Source organism: Patiria miniata, unplaced genomic scaffold (assembly GCF_015706575.1).
Source record: "Patiria miniata isolate m_02_andy unplaced genomic scaffold, ASM1570657v1 HiC_scaffold_24, whole genome shotgun sequence".
Taxonomy (NCBI): Eukaryota; Metazoa; Echinodermata; class Asteroidea; order Valvatida; family Asterinidae; genus Patiria; species Patiria miniata.
In genome coordinates, this window is record NW_024037063.1 from 6,840,633 (window position 1) to 6,864,019 (window position 23,387).

At 39.0% G+C, this 23,387-nt stretch overlaps 1 protein-coding gene across 1 annotated transcript; it reads left to right on the plus strand.

Moving 5' to 3' along the window:
• Window positions 1-5,308: 5,308 nt before the first annotated feature.
• Window positions 5,309-23,251, plus strand: LOC119731548 (antiviral innate immune response receptor RIG-I-like). Its single transcript, XM_038204725.1, has 19 exons — window positions 5,309-5,632; window positions 6,537-6,696; window positions 7,376-7,498; window positions 8,425-8,769; window positions 9,061-9,192; window positions 10,118-10,196; window positions 10,975-11,120; window positions 12,151-12,318; window positions 13,126-13,269; window positions 13,435-13,646; window positions 13,941-14,165; window positions 14,838-14,912; window positions 15,432-15,594; window positions 16,031-16,129; window positions 16,884-17,050; window positions 17,396-17,537; window positions 18,245-18,466; window positions 18,886-19,053; window positions 19,469-23,251. Exons 2-19 carry the CDS (start codon window positions 6,579-6,581, stop codon window positions 20,116-20,118), a joined length of 3,378 nt encoding a protein of 1,125 aa, XP_038060653.1. The 5' UTR covers window positions 5,309-5,632; window positions 6,537-6,578; the 3' UTR covers window positions 20,119-23,251.
• Window positions 23,252-23,387: the final 136 nt, after the last annotated feature.

Genomic DNA, 23,387 nt, shown 5'->3' on the forward strand with positions numbered 1-23,387 from the left:
TCTGGAAAAGTTGCCTTTCCCTGATGTCTTATTATAAAAAAGAGGTCTTTCCCCGACACCCGTATCTCGGGAAGACATCTTTCCCTGATATCCTTTTAAACACATGTACAGTGTGGTACATTATCATCAGCCACGACAGTATTAAAATATTAAATGCAGACTGTCAAACATAACAACACAAAGCATTCTTTCATCCGTATTCAGTGCCCACACAATAGAAGAACATTGTTTACAGGGAAATTCTTTGAAACAAATTGTTTCTAACAATACAGCATCTCCAAGAATGGAATTGTATTAACCGGAGGCATACTTCTATTTTTGCGGTTCTGCCGGGATCAGCGACACTAATCAGCTACCCGCCAACCAGATTTATTCAGGCGTTTTATAGAGCATGCAGCCAATTCGATAATGATAAATTAACTTATTAATTTCAAGAGCGCAGATTCGATATTGTGTGTTAATGTGCTTTCCCTGTCTGCAGCAATACCCACATTTTATTCCCAATTAATCGGAGCCAATTTTCTCAAAAGAATTTGTTGCATTTTCAGAGGAAAACTGTTTCCCATGCATCTCCATAATGCAAACCTGAAATTCACACATCATAACAAAAACAAAATCGACCAAATTTTTAAGAGAGTTGCAGATGCTGGACATATGGAAAAGGATCTGCTCAAATGAATCATACAAATTGAAATCTCGTCAGGAGAAACAAAATTGGAGCTTGCTGATGACCCCGGACAACACATCTCTAAGTTACAAAACTCACTGTCGGTAAGTGTTGAGTTGTCACCGGGTAGCCTTCCGTGCGGCTGTTGGACCCAACTTCTCCCTTCTATCTCTTCCTGCCAAATATAAATGTTTAGTTAAAACGGATTGTCTAGGAACCAGAATCTAATTTCTTTTTTTAATGTTTGTTAATTCACTAGCGGGATGTTCGCGCGGCACCCGCTAGCTGGGTGGAGTCGTAAAACCCTCAATTTATTGACGTATTTTGAGAAAGGTTAATTATACAGTCATGTTTCGAAATGCATATTCATATGTACGAATTCATAGACGGTAGTATTTTGACCTCAATTTGCATATTGACCCCAAGTGGGCGTGGTAAACCTTCCTGAAGCAAGTTTGCCACATTTGACATCATCAACTTCAATGTTTTGCGTAATAGAGATTTGTTTTTGGAGTGTTTTCACACAGATAATATATTATTTCACTATTTAAAGTCTCAGGAAAAAAATTGCCCCAAAATGACGTATTTTTGCACGTGTCCACCGTGACTCCAGAAAACAGTGAAATCGAAGCACTGGACCACTGATCTCTATATAAAGACTGGATAGCGGATATGCATACAACATTCACACAGTAGACTTTGCATATTGACCAATTCGCCCCCGGTCTCACGAAGATGGCCGCGTATAATACGAACGTTCTACGCGTAAATACGCGCGCGTTGTATCAACAGTTGACGCGCATTTTGGTCACGTACACATATTATGATGTTCTAAAAGGGACACATTTCCGTAGTGATTATTATTTCAAAACGCCGAAAAAGTGATATTTGCGGCATTTTAGTAACCACGACATTAGAAAAACTGTAGTTAACCTTGGTCAGTGGTGGTGGTCAAAATATAAGTCAAGTGAACCGCGACGTTACAAAAGAAATCATGCTGTCTATAAAAACGGCAACTTGTCCTTTGTAGATCACCAGCCGGTCTCACCAATATGGCGTCAAATTCGTACATTGTGCGGCTCTGTATTAGCTATCCAGTCTTTATATAGAGATCAGTGTACTGGACCTGCATACACTGTACCTCTCAATTTATAACCCTTGGTGTTTCGGCACACTCCTCATGCATTTTATGAAGAACGTGACACACAGAGACAGACAGCGTAGAATGTTTTATTTATCTCGTAAAAAATAAATTAGAATAAAAGGATACAAATTATAAGAAACCAAGTATAAACACTATACACGAAAGACAGAACGTGGACAGTGCAGGGATGCCTGGGACAAAACAAAAGTGAAACAAAGCACTGTCGCCAATAGGGCGTGTCTCTCCAATCCTGCAGAGCCGTGTGGTTTCGAGGGCCGATTTCTAAATTAGTTACGTAATACTTTATTTTAAATGAAACAACATGCACACAAACATATTCACGTTGGCGGGCGAAATCTTTGAAAATTAATTCTCCTGCTTTAAAGGACGAACTTTATGCAACTTTCAAGGTTTGTTTCCCTTGTGTGCTAAAAAAAAAATCGTTTGGATATTATGTCCAGTACTTTTATTTGGAATTGGAAAAATAGGCCTGGCTACGTGCATTTTATAAGTTCGTAACACTGGCGTTTGCAATATCTGGCAATCTTTAATCAATAAATATCACCATTTTTTGCCAGATTTTGCACCTTTGGTCGATACCGAGACCCATGCGAAGTCACGTACGCTTAGTGATGCTAATGAATATACTCATATGCACTTCGTCATTGTTGCCCCAAAATCAGCCAATCTGAAAAACATGCACGTGATTAATTTGGTCGGCAAAAATCTTCGTCGAACCTTGGAGATTGTTTAAGATGTGACACAAACGTTTGCAACAACAGATTAAGCTGAAATTCGAAACATACTTATAGATGATAGGCCTAATGAGTGTTCAACTACACGTGAAAAAAAAAAATTGAAGGGATTCCTAGAAATTGAGGTTAATACATATATTTGGGGACGTTTTCGAACGATTTCTTCCAGACTTTCAGGCCAGCTTTACCAGTAACCAGTATTGACGTTTCGGCATCGATGACGGCAATTTTTTTACTGTCGTGAAGTTTAGAATTTCTTCTTTCGTTTATAATTCAACATTTCAATCATACTGAGCATATTTTCTGGGAAACACAACGTTCAAACGGCCATGTTTTTTTGGGGGGGTGCATGAATTTCACTGCTCTGTTATAGCGTCCAAGTATGTAATCGGATTAACTTTAACAACGGCGACGCTTCGCAACCATACAGCTTTACACCTGGATTTAAGGCGAAAACGTCCGACCTCAATCTTTAAATTGCCGCATTGACGATAATACAAATACAAAAATAAAGTACTATTTGAAAATGGAAAGGAACATTTTTCATATAAGATTTTTTGTGAGTAACAGGCTATAGTTTATTTAAACAGAAAACTGTTAAAGGAGCCCTAAATAAAGTGAACAAAGTAAGTGTAAAAAGACCGACAGTTTATATTTTGGGGCATTACCATAAACACAGAATTTATTTTCTCTGCCTACCATACTTCTTTGCGGTGATTGACCTTTTTACGCCGCGACGCTTAGACAATAATGGGACTTACCCTCAGTGCGCGTTGGTCCTTGTGGACGTAGACTACGGTGAAACCTATCGCCAGTGACACGATACACACATTTATCAAAGTCACTACCAAAAACTGGCACCAAAAACTTTTGCTCTTGATGGCATCCAACTTGGACATGATGATGTTTGCAATGCTGACTTTATGGTCAATAGTGTTCTTTTCTACGAATGACATAATTCATTTGGGAACTTGCAGTATCGCGAGCCAAACCGTAAATGCAGCATATCTCGCAAACCCAAAACTTATATGCAATCAGCTCGTTCTGGTATCATGCACGAGTGATTATAATTGACCTCAGTTATTGTATAAAAATTGAATGCGTTGTTGATTTCTACGATCCCGTGTTCCTGCATTAGAAATCCCTGGATGGGATTTTCCACTCCGAATTTTCCATTCCAAATTTTCCACTTCGAATTTTGTACTCCAAATTTTCCACTCCGAATTTTCCACTCCAAAATTCCACTTTGAATTTCCATTCCGAATTTTCTACTCCAAATTTTCTACTCCAAATTTTCCACTCCGAATTTTCCACTCCGAATTTTCCACTCCGAATTTTCCACTCCGAATTTTCCACTCCGAATTTCCTCTCAGAATTTTCCACTCAGAATTTTCTACTCCAAATTTTGTACTCAGAATTTTCCACTCAGAATTTTTTACTCCAAATTTTCCACTCCGAATTTTTCTACTCCGAAGTTTCCACTCCGAATTTTTCTACTCCGAATTTTCCACTCCGAATTGTAAAATTACTTTGCATGTAACAAATTCACTGATATGAGGGATACAAGATGTACCAAAATACTGAAATGAAAAGGGCTAAGATAATTTCTTTTTCACTGTTGATCTTTCTACTTGTTTAAACGTTTGAACAAGGAGCATCTTACGTTGACGATTTATTGACGTGCAATATACATCGGGACATGTATGTTAGGCAATGGTTGTACCATCAGGAACACTTCTCTTGGGTGTAATTTCTTAGAATGTTGTCTTGCATGTACATGTCAGACCGAACACTTATTTAAATTGTCCATGCAAATAAAAAAATTTCAATGCAAACCTTAACAATACATCTTTAATTTTCAGAAATGGATGGAATTGGGGGGTTGGAAATATATAGCAAATATAGTTACACTGACTTTTTTGAGGTTTTGGGTTCGAAAATGCTATAAAAACCAAGAAAAACGATCATTTTCCTGTAGTCTGGTTCCCTGACTCCATATAAGAAGAAACAGAGCAGTTTACATACATTGGGGAATTGTAAGGTCAGGGAAAAGGTCTAGCTGGCTTGTACCCGTTCATAGGTGTGTAATCGATTGCAAACAAGTGCGATGGTCAATTGGGGCCAGTATTTGAAAAAAAGCCATTTTTTTTCCAACGCTGATCGGCCGATCAGCGTTGGAAATTGATACAAAAATAGCACTTTTCTTGAAAATGACAGTATACAAGGTGCCATGATTTTACAGGATGCTTTACACTGTAATTCACTAACAGTCCATCAAGGTATTTCAAAATGATTTGGTAGTTTTATTTTTTGATGTTTGCAAATGTTGTATTTTCCCTTTAACCTTATTAGTGTTGTCAGACGGCTAGTTACTATTAACACTTTGCTTGTTGGCTGAGAGGGCCCAGAGAGTGAGTATTTTGTTCCCAGGCTAGGCAGAATCTGAAGGGCCGATCGAGACAGCCAAGTAAAAGTAGACAGGCAGTACGTTGCCATTATGTCGAGCCACAAGAGTTTTGTGTGTGTGTTATAAGAAACGGCTTACTTAATGTCATTCGTATATACTGCTGCAAATTAATATTTATTGTAATAATGATTTTCAACATCGTCGTACATGCGGGTCTACTATTTCCTAGCTGTCGGAATGAAGAAGCAAACCAAGTTTCATGTACATTGATGTAAGTCGCGTGGTGGCGCTGTTACACAATACACATTATGTTCGCAGAGCTGGAGCGAAGTCGAGGGACTGGGGAAAAGTCTAAGCTATTGCATACACGTGGGGAATCCCCACGATTTCTCATCGGAATTTGTCAGAGAGGCAGCCTTCTAATTCCAATTTAGTAAAATAGTATTATTTGCATTAAAACGAAAACAATGCCGATTGGATTGTTTTTGTATGTTGTACTCGTAGCAATTTGGTGACAGTCAATCTATAAAAAAAACATCAATAATCACTGAATCAGGCACGCTACGCGTACGGCGACTATGGGTTTTGCGTGTGGATGATCATGATGGCAACGGTACGTCGCGCGCCGGATGGATAATCTCGTCTGATCGTTTCACAAGGTGCGTGCCCATTTTCTGATGATAAACGAATGATGATTGATATTCTTAATCTTATCTTATTCTGTGGAACTTCAATACCATGTTGATAAGAAGGCGATTGGACTTCTACTAGACCTGGATTTCGTTATATACAATTACAAGAATGGTGATAATAAGTGCAGAGTAAATTAATCATGCGCCTATCAATTGTTTTCCCCACCCCTCCATCCTGGGCCATGAAAAACGTGACCAAATCCCAACAACAGACCTGGGACAGCCGGGGGGGGGGGGGGGGGGGGGGGGGGGGGGGGACTTGGGGGAGACATTTGATAGGCGCATTAACATCTCAAAGGTTAGTCATTGCAATTTAAAGGTTGAAAAGACATGAATCTGTGACTGAGAAACATACATGAATCCAATTTTGTTAGGAAATACTTGTGGCTATATATCGCCCGGCCATGTCGAAATGTAAAAAAAAAGGCGATTCATAGAGTCCTGGTTACTTGGACTGTCTTACCGTCTTTCCAACTTGAACACAGGATAAAACTAGAACTTGAACTAGGCCTGCATGTTTTAGGTCTAATAAAAAAAAGGGTTAATTAGTGCCTGCCTTTTTGAAAGGAATAAGCGGGAGGCCCTTTTTTTTTTCCAAAATGACTGACCGACTGGGATATTTTTCAAGATGGCCGCCAGGATTTTTTTTTTAAGTGGCCGCCATTGGACTCGGGAAATGACATACCAGCTTAAATTATATGGACTGGATGCAAGAGACAAAGAGGCCAAAATGATGCCACTGTTTGAAATTTATCATTTTTTTCGGTTAAAAAAAAAAAGGAGGCGGCCTCCAGAAAGGAAGCGGGCAGGGATGCTAAACATGTTTTTGTTTTATTTGGCCTTAATTTAATTATAAATTGGTATTTTGAAGGTGATTGACGTTTGATGGCATCTGTGGTGGCCGGGTCATAAGATGGACTCCTCACCAAATGTTCTCCTGACTGAGGTCTTCAGGACTCAGCTGATTAATCACCTGTCTATTGATCCAAGTTTGTTAGCTGCATTGGTGCAGTCAAGCATCATTTCAAGTGGTAAATATCAGTTTGCTTTACTTTTCATTAATAGAGTTTTAAAAAAGATTCCCGTGTGATGTTACTCCTAAATTTAGAGAGAGTTCCATATGCGGCCACCACTTTCTTTCAATAAATTTTGAAGTGCCAAAATGTTGCATCCAATATCGTTATTTTCTCCACTTTCCCTCCTCAACTCTCACCATATTCTTCCCCACTCCTCTTGTTTCTTGTTAATCAGATACTTACTTAACAAACATTAATAGGAATTGAACCTAGAGAGCTCTCAAATTAAACATTAAACATGTTAAAGCCCCTGCTACAGAACTGACAGATACAGATGGTGTGTTGCTTCTCATACATGTCCAATCTGGTCAGTTTGACTGTCTGAGCTCCTCTCCTGATGGAAGCCCTTCACTCTGAACGATTTAGCGCTGTGGCTTCCCAGTCATCCAATGGTATCTTGGCTGCCTTTAGCTGATGTTTAAGGACGTCCTTATAGTTATACGGCAGTTTTGGGCCTCTACTCATCGCTCTCCTTCAGAAAATTTGCCGTAGAATACAGCTCGAGGGAGTCTGGACTCATCCATCCATACTAGATGCCCAGCCCATCTCAACTGGGCGGTAAGAAGCATGGACTTAACACTTGGCATGTTGGCACTCTTAATTGTATTGTTCTTTATATTTTCCACTCCCACAGAAGAGCATGAGAAGATCTTGACTGATGCTTCAAATCCTGACAAGACTCAGCGGTTACTAAGGATAATTCACAATCATCCATCTAATGTTGTATCACAGTTTGTCCTAGCTCTGAAAAATTCAGGTATGATGGTCCAACTTTAGTTGCACGGCTGTGCTAACTGTGTTTGGGGAAGTCTATCTAGACTACAATTTTTGCTGATGCCTTAAGAAACTCTTTTATAGTAACTCAAGGGAGTGCATAATACTTTTATTCCTTCATCCAACCAATCTGCAAACACATCACAAACAACTCCAAAAAGTTATGCCTTTTGGCTTATTCTCTTGAAATGGCAGACAAATATTCCAGATATTTTCCAGACTAGCTATTGGATTAAACAAAATGTCTAAATTTAGAAATCATTTTATTTATTCCTAAAGCTGACTTCTCTTAAAACTAATGAAATTTTTTTTGAAATTTGAACAGTATCTTGTGGTAGAAGTGCGATTTTCGTATGCATTTTACAGTTCATGCACTGTGAATCAACGCAGTTTTGCACATTCGCAGTGCGTCGCCATGATCGCCATTATTTTTGCGTTTCACTCAATTTGCATTTTGTCACCTTCATCTTGGTTTAACCTCGAAATTTCCCCCCCCCAAAAAAAATCAAAACGCTGCCCTCTACATGTATCCACAACACTCTTCTTGGTTTTAAATGTTGCTAACTATAGTTTGGTAAAGTTCAATAACCTAGTTAAACTACATATATGCAATTGCCAATAAAAAAACTTCTTCGACTAGCCGGCAAGCATAAGTTCATTGATAATGCTTTGTAATGAAGGGGGGGGGGGGGGGGGGGGGGGTTGGAACCACTGCGTATGCCATGCGTGGGGGGGGGGGGAGGCATCTAAAAAAGTCAGCATTTCATGCATACATACTTGATGGACGGCCCCTTAGGTAACTACATAAATGCACTGAAGATTAAGCTCTGCAAAATGTTTTCCGTGGATAAATCCCTTGAAATTCTATCTATTTCTTTTGAATGTTCTGCCTTTTGCTATTACTTACAGACAATGCTACAAACACGCAACTAGCGGACTACATTGAGGGAACCAGCAACATTCCAGAATATGGCAAAGAGCATCGACTAATCAAGAAGTACTATCGCAAGCTTGTACAGGACATAGACCCCTCGGCCATGATTCCGTACCTCAGATACATTCCCCCTAATGTTAAAGAGAACATCATGGGTATATGTGCCCGTGGTGACAGCGATCTTGCACGATGTATGTTACTTAATCTTACACTAAGAACGCTTGAGCCACAATGGTTCGATCAGTTTCTCGCTGCACTGGAGCAGACTGGACAAGCAAACGTGGCAAGGAAGTTAAGAGCAGACTTCGAAAAAGATGAAGGTACATGTATACATTTTGTTGCTTTGAAGAAGAAAAGAGTGCATGGGCATGTGTCTTCATGGAGTTCAATGGTCCAATGGTTACAGTGTTTGACTTGCATGTGACAGTACATGGGTTCGAACCCTGTCGGGGAACATGGTGCTTGTGTTCTTGGGCAAGACACTTTATTACAACTGCCTGGTGCCCACCCAACCAGGATAAAGAACCAGCAAGAGGTGTGTTAAAAACTAACCCAATGCCCCTCATTTCTTGACTGCCGTTTTATTTGGAAGGATGATTTTGGTTTTGCAGCTCAAGTTGCCATGGAGATCCCAGCTGAGCTGGCCTTTGGACAACCCAGATCACCTGACCTCAACCTGGATGCCTTGAGTTTAGAAGACAGGAGGATGGATAGAATGTCTTCAATGGAAATGAGAGCATCAGGTAATAAAGTGATGATTCGTGTCATTGTCAGTGTCACTGTTTGTGACAATTATGACATAAATGACAACTGAATGCTCTGCTTACAATGCTCATGTTAACCCCTACAGAGCCAGGATTTTGGGGCACCTTATAGCCCCCCTTCCCTCTCCCCTTCGATCTTGAAATGCCTGGACAAGTTTTAATGAAATCTAGGATAGACATTCTTATAACTAGCTCAGTCTGATGACAGAGTTTTGAAATTATGACCAACAGTTTTCCAGGCTTCTGTTCATGAATGAATGTGTTTTGCAATTCATGGTAAACAGCAAAAGAAAAGTTTGTGCAACAACTGTTTTTTAGGAAATTGATATTGAGACATAATCTGCACGACAGCAGTTCACAAACAGTTAAAGCTTGGCAGAAAAAAAGATCAAGCAATGATATTAGGAAAAAGTAAAGGAAAGAGTGGATTCCTCCCCCCCCCCCCCCCCCCTCGCCTCCTTCCCCAAACCACCAACCCTCGATATCCCCCCCCCCCATCTCAGCCTTATCAGATGTATGTTGCTACCAATATTAAGAAATGTGCATCAAATACAGTAAAATGCCAGTCAAGTACATAAGCTTCCACAAGTTTTTAACCCTTCTCCTGGAACAAGCTTGTCTGTATTCTGTTAAGAGTTTGAGCAAATAATTATGATTCCATGGGTTTTGACTCAAGAAATGAACTACTCTAAGGATCACGGCTAGTTTTAGGAAATTTTATTGGGGCACATGTCAATTTTCAAGGGCTGTTTCTAGCTTTGAGAAGGTTACCCGATTGTGTTGATTCCATGCTAAGTTTATCATGAAACAGTGATGGCATTTTAAATCCTGGTTGCTTTTTTTTAAGGTGTTGAAAGTAATGTTGTTTTGCTTGCTGGTGAAAACATTTCCTCTTTCTTGGCAGGTTCAAGCATGAGTGGAATGCGTCATTCAAATCATTCACAGCAAGAAAGACGTTCACAATCAATGGGTCCACCTACATCGTAAGCACCCCCCCCCCATACATACTTTTTAAGGAAATAGCAGCAGAAACATACTCTTCCTGTTCTGTCAAAAAAACACAGAGTTGGGGAGGAACTCAATTTTGAGGTTTTTCTTTCTCTTAAATCTATTCTTATTTTAAGCTTTTTAAAGATTCCTTTGTTGTCTTTTGGGGAGAGACAGAGTACTTGCTTCGTCACACAACAAAATTTGACTAAACAGCAAAATCTTTGTATGACAAGCCTCGAAAAAATCACCAACATTTTTTTTATGGATGGAATTTCGATCTGAACCTTCAGCAGGATGTTTTTGAGGTTTTGAGGAATAAGAAATAAATCCTCTGAGGCCAACTTTGCATGTTGCTCCATTTCAGGGTCTGTCCAGTTCCGACTGGTTTTGACAGAGCACGTCACATAAAGTCAGATGCAGGGATCAAAAATTGGAATTTATTTGTACTTCAAAGTTCACAGTGAGATGCTTGGGGTATATTATTCAACTTGCATAAAATGAAAAAAAGTAAAACCGTTGCACGCAACATGACATCCTCATATTAAGGGCGACGAAGAGACACGTACGTCTGACAAACAATTAAACAAAAACAGTTGCTTCCAGTTACCCACATTTCTATTATCAGATTTAGTCATGGGCACTCAGCGTATCTGATCTTTTGTGCAAATAAGTGCACGTACATTTGTCCTCCACATACTTGAGCTGTCATCTACCAGTCTTGTGCCGAGTCCATATTTAAAACTGCCTGGATTTTCTTTTTTAACAATGCAGTATTCCCCAGGAACGGTCACGGTCTTCAAGTAAACGCTCGAGACCAGTCCCTTCCAGAAAATCTTCAAGAAGTCCGAAGAGGCAAAAGACATACCAAGACAAAATGGAATTGTTTAAGCGGATAAGAGGCAGATCCAATCAGAGAGGTAAGCTTGAGACTATTGATTTCCAACACAGATTATTTTCGTAGGAGACGGAGAGGCGTATATGCACTCAAGTCCAGCCGCGTCATACCGCAACCAAGCTCAATCTCATCAAGGCCCTGGCCTCGCATCTCGCGTATGGTTGCAGTACATGGAAGGTCAAGGCAGCTAAAGCCAAATGTCGTAATGCATTTGGTCAAAAGATGTGGGGACGCCTTCTCAGCCTCTCTTGGCAAGACATGATGACAAACAAGGATCTGGAACAACGTATACAGTGTTGTAAAACAAGACTTGGAAAATCACAGGTTTTGCAAACCTCTGAGAGGAAAAGATGCAAAAGTGCCAGAGATTCTGATAGAACGTAGGATCTGTAGTGCAGCCAGGCCGCAAATTTTTTTCTCCCAAACAACATCCGCATATGGGTGCACGCTATGGCGTTTTGAACTTAACTTTTCTAAAAGCGTAAGAAGAAAATATAAAATTTGAAAAAAGAATGAATTTGAGCGTTTTGAAATTCAGACTTTATTTCCCTTTTTTGAAAAATCCTCCAAAGTCTCAGGTTAGAAAAGAAAAAAATTCGGGTGCAAAACTGTTTCGAACTCGCAACCTCGCAGTGCAAAATCACGACCCTGTATTGACTGAGCTATTGCACTACTCGCCAAAACATGGGAAACAAAATAATTATATACCTGGGAACATATCATAAAAGTATCGTAGAGGGCACTAAATGACCATGTATGCGGATCTCGTTTAGGAAAAGAAAATTCGCAGCCACGCCGGCCTGGCTGCATGTATAGGTCTACCATGACTGTGGAGATTAGTGTCTCGGATCGGTTCATAATATAACGTAAAGAAAATGCTAATGTTAATTTGTGACATCGTAACCAGAACTTGTTCTTCCAACTCTCAATAAGTTGAACACATTTCTTGTCCGTCAAATTTCACCACAGGGCTTTCAGATGACAAAATTCTCTTCACATTCTCATTACTTTCGATGACTTTAATTGCTGATGGTAATTTTTTTTCCAAATAGGTTCAACAATCAATAATGTGATCCAGCAGAATTTTCAGAACATCTACAACAACACCACCAATAACACCATGAATGTGAGCAACAGCCAAAATGTCCAAGCGATGGTGGGCGGCGAAGGAAATATAATGAACATCGGGGACCGGAGAAATGACCCAAGCCCAACGCGTGGTAAGAAGGATTGAGAACGCATGATAATCTTGGTTTCTGAAATTGATGGGATTTTAGTCATACTCTTCAGACCAAATTGTTTTTTGAAATTCGTACATTTAAGGACAGAAAATTTGTTAATTGCAACAAATTTCCCAACATTGTTTTGCAAACTTTGTAAAAACTCCTTCAAAAAGTTCTTTGACTTTATGAGAGTTGCTCGACTGTTAAAAAAAATTCAATCTAACCTTCCCAATTATGTCAGTTGAGAACTGTGTCTGGTTCCTCAGGGAACTGAAATTGTGTCAAAAATGATTTATTGGCGCGACTAGCAGAGAGTGATAATTTATGCATGCACTGCACTAGTCGTCATGCCCACTTTGAAGATGTAGTGTCTTGGCTATTTTCGAATCCCCCCAAAAAGAAATAGTTTTATTTTTGACTTGCTTTCTAAGCAATGCAAAGATAATTCACTTTTGACTGGCAAAGTTTGAATTCTATAGACCGGTTCCCACCCCCCATCAGAATTAATAGTGTAGGAACTTAGAACCAGTCTTTGTGCAGCTTGTGGATCTTTTTGTGCATAAAAGCAACCTAGACTAAAAGTCTGTTTCAGAGGGTATTGAACAACACCCCTAAATATTAAAAAAAACAACATTTCTTTAAACTAAACTTATAAGTGGAAAGTTCGTAAGGAAGAAAAAAAGAGTTTCTTGAAAATCACAAACAATATATCTTTACTAGGACAGAGAGTTCAAAATCATACAACAGCTTGTAGGAACATCTCGTAAGCTTGACAGAGTCTTAAATTGCCTATTGGTCTTTTAGGAAGAGAAGCAGATTTACAGCAGTGCAGACGGCCAGCCGGCGAGGATGAGCCAGATCGTGCAAAAGTGCCCAGATGTGACGATGACGTAGGCGACATGTATGGACCACCATCAGCCAACGGTCACATACCTCAAGAAGACTGTAGTAAGGCTTGTTAAGCTATCACATCATTCTCATAATGTTGTCTTGGGTCATATTCACTCCACAGCAGTTTTGGGGGTCGAATTTTATCCCATATTTCTCAGAAAGTTGTGAGTTTACTCTATTTTAAAGATAAAATAGATCATTTTATATAATTATTCTCCTCAGCAAAATCTGATGTGCCCATGGTAGACAGACCAGTGTTATTTGAAGACCAACTTGAGCTAGCAGAGAATGCAGTAACGGGAATGAACACAGTTCTAGTAGCACCCACGGGGTCAGGCAAGACTCATGTTGCAGCGTACATTATTCATGATCACTTCATCACCGACCGACCAAAACCTGTCGTGGAGAGACGTGCATTGTTTCTCGTCACAACCGTGAGTTGAAAGTTTTATTGTTCTGAGGATCTCATACATGATGGCACTTGGGTTTTGCCCTTTGCTGACATAATTTTCACCTAAGATATCAAATGCAGTATCTGCTACTTGATCAGATTTCAATATTAGTTGACAATCCTGTCAACCTTGGATCAAGATCATTTTAACTGAAGAAATTTCAAACTCAAATTCTTCATATTTTTAGGTAACTTCTTCATAGTTTAGGTATACTTGACGTGCTCCTTATCTGAGACGGGTGTTATTATGGGCAAATTTATTTTGATTCTTTCGCAGGTCAACCTTGTAGGTCAGCAACAGGAAAAACTGAAGGATCTCCTCAAACCGGCTGTATTTTTCTCCGTCATCGGAATCCACGGTGCATCCGAGTTGTCCTTAAAGGAAGAGGTAACAAACAGAAACGTCATCGTGCTGACGGCACAGCTGCTGGAGAACGCTCTGGATCATATCCCCCTCGAACGATTCTCTCTGCTCGTCTTTGACGAGTGCCATCTCTGTCAGGTAAGATATCTGAGTTGTAATCAGGTCAATCACAAGTCAAATCACAAGTCAAACACAAGTCAAATCACAAGTCAAACACAAGTCAAATCACAAGTCAAATCACAAGTCAAATCACAAGTCAAATCACAAGTCAAATCACAAGTCAAACACAAGTCAAATCACAAGTCAAACACAAGTCAAATCACAAGTCAAACACAAGTCGGATATCAAAATCAGTCACAATTTAATCGCAAGTCAATCACATGTCCAATCACAAGTCAATCAGGGTCAATCCGGGTCAATCACAAGTCAATCACAAGTAAATCAAAAGTCGATCACAAGTCAATCACAAGTCAAATCACAAGTCAAATCACAAGTCAATCACAACTAGTCACAAGTCAAATCACAAATCAGTTTTAAGTCAAATCACAACAGTCACAAGTCAATCACAAGTCGATCACAAGTCAATCACAAGTCAATCACAAGTCAATCACAAGTCAATCACAATTCAACTCACAAGTCAATCACAAGTCAGTCACAAGTCAGTCACAAGTCAATCACAAGTCAATTACAAGCCATCTAGTCCATAGTCTAGGATCATCTTAGATGTTATAGGGTGTGTTTTATTGCCCTTTACTTGAGTTGGCTCATCAAGTTACTCACTACATAATATCCACATTTTTGTCATTACAGAAAGGTCACGCCTACAATACAATCATGGCACGGTACTTGGAGGAAAAACTGAAAGGCAATCACAACTTACCACAGGTAAGGGTACAAGATTCAAAGTGAAAACTTGTGATATTGTCTTGAATATTTATAAACATGAATATTCAACATTCTCTCTGTTTTGAAATGTGTTGCCTTAAAGGCCCTTCCCCCTTATACACTTCCTTTAGTTGGCTTACAATTAGTGGGTGAAAGATGGCAAGTAACATTGAGAAAACATATTATGGCAAGGGCTTTTCCAGTTCAAAGGCAAAACTGAAAAATCATGATTTCCAATACAGGTCAATCGACACATTTTTTATGAGATTATTTTTCTTTAAATCTTATACTGTAATGACAATTTTTCTGGGAGTGTAAACATATGGTGAATCCAAACTGCAACTCAAAAGTACATTTTGACATTTTGGTTTTTTTTTAAACTTAAGAAAAGTTACTGAACTGCTTCAATAAATTGGATGTTTTGTTAGTTGCGTTGGTATCCAGAAAATGGCACGTTTACAATAAAACACTGATTTTAAACATGGCTTGATGCTCTCTCCATGTCCTGGTATCCTGCAGATAGTAGGCATGACAGCTAGTCTGGGAACCGGCAAAGCCAAGAGACAAGACGATGCCGACAACCACGCTGTCCAAATATGTGCCAATATGGATGCTAGTTGCATCTCAATGGTGGAACGAAATATAGAAGCTCTGGAAGAACGGGTTAATATACCTGAAGAAGGTTAGCGCTAAATGAAGATTGAAAAATGTAAAATGAATCATGATATTTAAGAACAAATTAACTGTGATACTTGAAACATGATATTTGAATTGCAGAGCTGAGCTGGAGAGCATAAAATGTGGGGATTTATCTTTACTGATTTTGAAATTTGGAGAAAAAAAATGCTGCCTGCAATAAGTCTCATGACCCCATTTTTAAAATTAAATCAAAAATTCTCTCTTGTCTCTATCAGAGAATGGCATTTTGTCCTTTTCTACTTTTAAGATGGTTTGTGAAAAATGTATTTTGGCTATCGCTTGTGTGTGTGATTTTGATGTACTTCACAAGTTCAAATGTAATCGTTCAGACAGCTCATCCATTTACCATTGACAAATGTATTAATAAGTTAATAGTTTTCTTAGGGACAAATGAATGAATTTTTATTTTATATCTTCAGTGGAACCCATCGAAGTCACATGCAGAGAGGTCGATCCATTTGCCGATAAAATCAACGAGATCATGGAGAAAATTGAAGTCATGCTGAAAGAATCACAGAGTGAGTGAGAGGCTGAAATTGACAAAGTTTTGTTCTGGTATTAAAGAAGAGAGTTCCTGATTGTTGCCCTATCCTGTTCATTGATCCTGTTCATCGATGTATCCATTTAATGTACAAAAGGGATTTCTAATCTGGGGCGGGATGTGGCCCAATTATGGTGTTCGACTGACGGGGAACATGGTGTTTGTGCCCTTGGGCAAGACACTTTACTACAATTGCTTCTCTCCACCCAGGAGTATAAATGGGTACCTGTGAAGGTAGAGACCAAATTGTGCTGATCTCGAGCTGCTGCAGAAAAACGGTCTCATACATCATTCCTTAAACAGGGATAATAATTGTAAAGCGCTTTTGAAAACTTAGGTTTATAGCGCTATATAAGCACCACATTGTAGTTATATTATTACATATGACCTGAGCTCTGACTTGGGACTCACGTTTTCTGCAACTTTGATCTTAGAGTACTGAAATTATATCATTTCATTTACCACCATCTAGTTGTGGATTTGAATCAGTTTCGATGGAAAAGAAATATATGTTTGTTGCAAGTTATATATGTTTGTTTTTCAGCAGTTACTTAAACTCAGAGACTGAAAAAAATTACGTTAGTCCTGTTAGTGACGGGCAAAAACCCAATGTTAAATTTACACATCCGTGACAAAAATATTCAACAAATAAAGACCGAAAACTAATTAATTAATATGATGTCATTGATTGTTTTCATGAGAGTCTTATTGCTTCTGTATTTTAACGATAGGTCCAGAAGTGCAGTGGTTCATCAGATCTGCGTGTATCCCCAGCGTACGAGGCAGCCAGGCATATCGTCAGTGGTGCGATAGAATGAAACGCAACGCTCAAATATTTATCCAGAATGGACAGGACGAAATATACCGTCAACTGCAAGCCTGTATCTGCCATTTAATGGTATGTAGGAATTATTCTTGCATTTGTGGTGAAAAGAACTGAAAATAATGTTGGAAGAGAAAAGATTAGATCTGTGTATCAGGTGTACGTATTTGTATTTCAAAATTTTTTGGATAAAATTTCTCTTTCACTTTTTTGGGGGGACATTGATTTGGCAAATATTAAAATTTGAAGAACATCTCTAGAAAAAAAACAACTTTGAATTCAACTTAAAATCAGTTCTGTAAAGCTTGAAAAATCAAATTAAAGTAAGGTTTATTTAGGGCCTTGGAATGTTGTGTTTGTCTCTTTGTTTTATCCCAAATCTGCATGTTTTACCCTTCTTTTCTGCCACTGCATTGATAGGACTACAACAAATCGTTGGTGATCAACAAGCAAGTGAGAACTGTGGATGCTTTCAAACATCTTGATAACATGATGGACAAAATGAATGACAGGAGAAGCTGTTTTGATGACACTGACTATCAGCTACACAAGCTGTTTACCAGTAAGCATGTAGCCAACACGGCATTGCCCAATTTGTTGTTCAGACAAAGCAAAATCACTCTTGGAAAACTTGAACAGTAGTTCGGTGAGGGGTAAGGGGGATGTTCAACATCTTTTAATTTGATGGTTATTTAGGGTGCTGTTTAACCAGTTCGTGCCGGGATTATTTTGACATTGACCAGACCCATGTGCAGGATTGATTTTCACGAACCTCGATGTCAGACGGGTTCAGGCCGTCATCTGCGGGTAGCACACCCTGATATTTCAGGCCTCGCTCGTTGCGTGTTTATCCATCGTCCGTTCCGAATACCGCAAAACCTTTGCATGTCTACACATCATCCGACGTGAACTGGTTAAAAAGTGTATCCAGACACATTTCCATACACAGCTGCATAAATTAAAGGCCTTTTTTCTGGCAATAGGTATTTTAAGTTCCCAATTTTTTGACCTTGGAAAAGAAAACTCGATAAATTTGTTGTTAAATTCGTTTCCCAAATGAACGCCATTAATAGGAATGAAGTCAACTTCAAACATATTCAATATTGTAGATTTTAATGCCCATCTGAATTTAGATTTTGCCTGAACGTTGTATTGTAGGCTGTATCTCAAAACACGGCTGTGAAATCTGGTTTTTGTGCTGGATGGTCAATGGCATTTGCGCTGACTCTAACGCGGCATTTTATTTACCTTTAATTTTCATGTTACCAGGTGAAGAGAGAATATTGAGAGAAATCTGTGATGACCCGAGCAACGAAAACCCACTGCTGGTGAAACTCCGAGAGATCATATTGGAGGAGTATGGAATGCGCCCAGATACCAGAGCCATTCTGTTTGTCAAGACCATCGACACGACTGAAGCCCTTCACGACTGGATCACAGAGACCCCACAGTTGGAGTTTTTGACCCCGGGAAGAATAGCTGGGTCAAGAGGTTAGTGTGTGCCAGTTCTGTGTCATGAACTTTATTCCTTTCCATGGTGTCCATGAAGCGGATGAGGTTGGCCTCATTCAAAAAATTAGTTGTGTGTCATATCGTCAGTGATCACACCATGAACCGTTGTATCGCAGTTTATAGTGCTTTGAGAAAAAAAAATGATTTAAAGATGGTCATATTTTGGTAGGCTCATTCCTTATACTGACGATATGCATGGGAACAAGGGTATGCAAACTGTTACCCCCACACTGAGCTGTCACATGGGGCTGATATCAGGAAACCCTAAGACATGTCTAAGAAAGGGTAACTCATCTTAACTCGCGACTCGTCCTAGGATCGGTGTCACCAAACTTCAGATGCATTCAACATGTCCTAACTTCATTAACAACATCTTGTATTTGGCCTTTTCATTTCAGACATGAATTCAGACCAGCAGAACAAAGTGATGGCAAAGTTCCGTGGCGGGGAACACAAGATGTTGGTGGCTACCAACTTGCTTGAGCAGGGTACCGACGTGCCAGCGTGTAACCTGGTTATAAGATTGGACTACGTGCCAAGTGACTTTGGTCATGTTCAAATCAAAGGTACACATAACAGGTTATACTGGTTATATAGAGAGACTTAACTATGAAACGCAGCTCAGTTTCTTACTGAAAAAAAGCCTATATTTCGGCTTAGTCTTAATAAGTGTAATAATTCTGTCCAATTAATTCTGAAGTCGAAATTTAACAAGTCACGTCTGAAGCATTTTCACAATTTTAATGATAGCATTTCATAAAATCTTATGAGATGGATGTTTTTTATGGTAATAATTTTATATCCTGCACGACCCCATTTCATGGCTCTGCTAACCACATGATTTTCTGCCAAAAAAACCTCCGTCTTTTTCACAGAGACTGTAAGCACGGCAACAGGCATGCTAACCTCAGATGAAAAAGTTGCATAATAGAAATTTGTCTGTCGTTAATATGCTCAATTTGTCTTTCCGGTTTTCTTTAGGCCGCACAAGGAAAAAAGGTGGAAGGAGCTACCTGATTACGCTGATAGAATCCAAGGGTGCGGTCCGCGATGCAGCCAATCGTCAGCGTGAGGTCATGATGATGGAAGCAGCCAGAAATCTCAAGGAAAAGACTCCGGGGCAGTTTGTGTGTGCGATGGAACGCCAGCAGGAAGACGACCGGTTGGAGAGACAGGCCCGACAGAAGCAGAAGAGAGAGATCCGTCGCGACAACGGCGGCGCGACGTTCGCTTTCTGCTGCATCAACTGCAGCATGGTTGCTTTCCAATCGCACCACGTCGGCATCTACGTAGAGTCCCAGTTTCTCATTCTAGATCCCGACTTCGGGAGCCGTATGGAGATCAGAGAGCACCCCAAGCCCAAGAAACTTGGCAAGGACATAACAGTCATCGGTAAGATGTTCTGTAAGATCTGCGGCCATGACTGGGGTGCGCTGACGCGTATCCAAGACTCCTACTATCCTTCGGTCAGAATCTGCCGGTTCAGCTTGAAGAATCTCTCCACACAGGAAGCGCACACGTACAAGAAGTGGAAAGAGGCACCGTTTGAAGTTGCAAAGGTGACGGTGCTGCCCCTAGAGGCAAAGGTCAAAGTGCCCATAAATATCCTGAAGAAGTTACGAAAGCTCTGAGTTGTGGAATAATCGAGGTATTTCATACTCATAGGTGGAGAACGAGTTGCTTCATTTGCCAGGCATGCAACTTTTACTCGGATCCGCTGCCTTTCATGAGTACTAAATACAAATTGAAAAATACTGTACCAAGTTTTACAAAACTGCGGTTGTACGGTTTGTGGAACTGCTGTGGGTTGTACCACTTGGTACTTGTTTTCTAATTCCCCAGTTGCATGCTTGATATACACAACGTGACAACTTTTGAGCAAGCATTTCGGTTACTCTTTTAGGCATTAAGTGCTCAAAGCATTAAACGATTAGGAATTGGGGTCCCTTGTCCTATTGATTGATGTATGTCTGCGATCCCACTAATTGTTACTTCTTTTTTAATTGAGAGTATAAATTCTGTTATCTGTGCCTTGACCATAGCAGTGTGTACTAGTCAATATGTAGTGTAATTTTACATTTTATGGGTGTAAAGTACTTTCTATTTTACCAAGTTTTAAATTTGAATATATTGAACTTTTATAGACCAACTCGGCCCCCTTCAATGGTGAAAGCATTGTGCTAGCTATTGTCCAGATAATCCATCACAGGGCCGTTGACTTGTACAACAGCGTACACAATGTTCTCCATTGAAGGGGGCCACATGAATGTACAGTTATCACGTGCCTGGATGTACGAAGTTGTATTTCTCAATATAATTAAAAGTGGCTTTGTTACATATTTGAAAATAAATAATTTAAGGAGTACTTAAGGTTTTAATAAAAAATATAGTTTATTGCAAATTAAAAAGTAGCCGTACAGGATGTAAATGTATGTGCCAAATGTTATTCCTGTAATATTCCCCGTTATTAGGCTGGTACTTATGTTATGCATCTCTTTGCTTCAGGGCTTAAATATAGCAGAAACCGATAGTACAGAGGTGACGTCCTCTCTAAAAACAAACTTCTAAATTAATGAATTCTTTTGTATGTTTTGCTGCGATTTATGCTCCACTTTTAGTTTCATTTGGGAGACTCTCACCAGTCCTAAATTCTGTAGGACAGTATGACTGTAGACCCGTATGACCATATCTTAAAGTTTCGGTTTAGCTTTTGAAAAAAAATGTACATGTATAACTTTTTGGGAAATTTTTTTATAACTTATTAACTTCTACATGCTTTCATGGATTTTGACAAAACTGTGATGCAGTGACCCTTAGGTGGGAAGACACAATTCTTCATTGGATTACTGAGGTTAAAGGTCATGTAGGGGTCATTAGAGGTCGTTCAAAAATGCTTTAAATGTGTCTTTGTCTACACAATTTGATAGTTTTTAATGTAACTTGCATGGAGTGGTCCTTGGGTGGGGGTTCATCACAAACTCTTCCGAAATTGGAGGTCAAAGGTCATGTAGGGGTCATTTGAGGTCCTTGTTTGAAAATGCACAAAAGTTGATTTTATTAAGAGCACAAAACATATAGGGATAGACCACGGAAAAAGGCAACACATGCGGACCACTTGTTTCTTTTAAAGGGCTTTTCAGACTGACGTGAGGCAGGAACTTACAGAAAAACTGTCTAGTTGCTTGGACAATCAATGCCACAACAGCTTGCCCTGAAATGAATGCTTTGAGAAACTTGAGTGAATTTGAATGCTTGTGTATATATTTTTGAGTTGAACACACGCTTTTTGAAATCGTACATTAGCGTGCTAATTTAACAAAATAGACCCGAAAAATTATGAAAATCAAAACAAATGTTATGTGCACGCTTGAAATCAAAATGCTTTCGACACCTTTTTTCTTTTTTGCTGTATAGCAAATGTCATTAAGCAGTTAATTTAATTTAATTACATTTGTTATCGAGCCAAAAATTTCAAGAAAGAAGATAAGCTTTGTACAAAGTGCAAACCGAAGTCAACAGCTCATCATCAAAAGTGTATATTTTAATACTTTCGTAAGAAACTAGAGTGGTGAAAGTGGGTAAATCATATTAAAATGTATCAAAAATAATTATGTACAATTTATTTCTCAACTAAAATGATGTGGTACAGTAATCATAAAGTGCAAATTTAGGACCGTAAATTGCGTGTAAATTAGCAGAAGAAAGGGCGTGCGCATAATAATGCGTAGCATCACGTCAGCGATGTTATCCCGAATGACCTTGGGTCATTGAAATACCAAACTGGCTTATTCTTATTCTTTCCAGAATCACACAGAAGAGACTAACTCCAAGGTGTTCCCATATCAAAGTAACCTCCATTTTATTAACATATATCAAAAATACTTATTTACAAACCATTTCATAATATAAGGCTACTATTCAATTAATTTTGTGAAAATTTAAGCACAGATTTTTGAGGACAAAAGACAACTTGCAGCTGAATTCTGTTATCTTACAGAAACTCTGCGGTTATGTAATAAAACCTTTATTACAAGGAATGCTTACAGTCAGCCTAGTTTAGTATCAGTTTATATGTTTGCATACCGGTAGTTTTGTTTTAACGGATAGTACTAAATATATACTGAGATAGAGTTTTGGAGACTGTGTTTATATTAAGTCAGTTTCTATTCTAGTACTTGGAGTATGTTTGTCCCAATTCTGTTCAAGCTTGAGTTCTTTCATATCCTAATCAAACAAGTTTTTACTCGATCTAGTGGGGGGGGGGAATTCAGAAGTCATATACGTCATCAAAACTGCTACGAATGACTAAAACAAATTTACTGATGACCTCTCAAAAATGTACCTTGGACCAAACTTGACCAATAGTTTTGCTGCTTGTAACATATCGGTTCAGTAACCTAAATCTGGGGCATGTGTAGCTGAGAAATGCTGTTTGAGGTACCATTGGCAGTTGAACTTTTTAAATATTTAATACATTTTGTAAAATTATTTTACATTGCCACATCTATCATATAAGAGCACATATGTGCCAAAATTAGCACTCGACAAGGTGCCGCATCATTACTACCCCTGCTTATTGAGCCAATAAAATATTCCTGTAGACAATTAACTGCAGCCCTATAAAGAATATACAGTTCAATGCCGTCATTTCAGTGTAGACAGCTAACGTGAACATAATATACATTTGGTTACTGTTGCCCCATTAAAGAAATTAGGTTTTACATGTATATTAAAAATGTCAAATTGTATATATATTTTAAAAAACGTTTAGGTATTCAAAGTCCACTCAGATTTCATTAATCTGCCTGAGACCAAGAATTCCAGATATTCCCACATATACCCCTACATACCATATTTTTAACCTTTTATGAGATTCACAAACCATAAACCCATTAGCAAC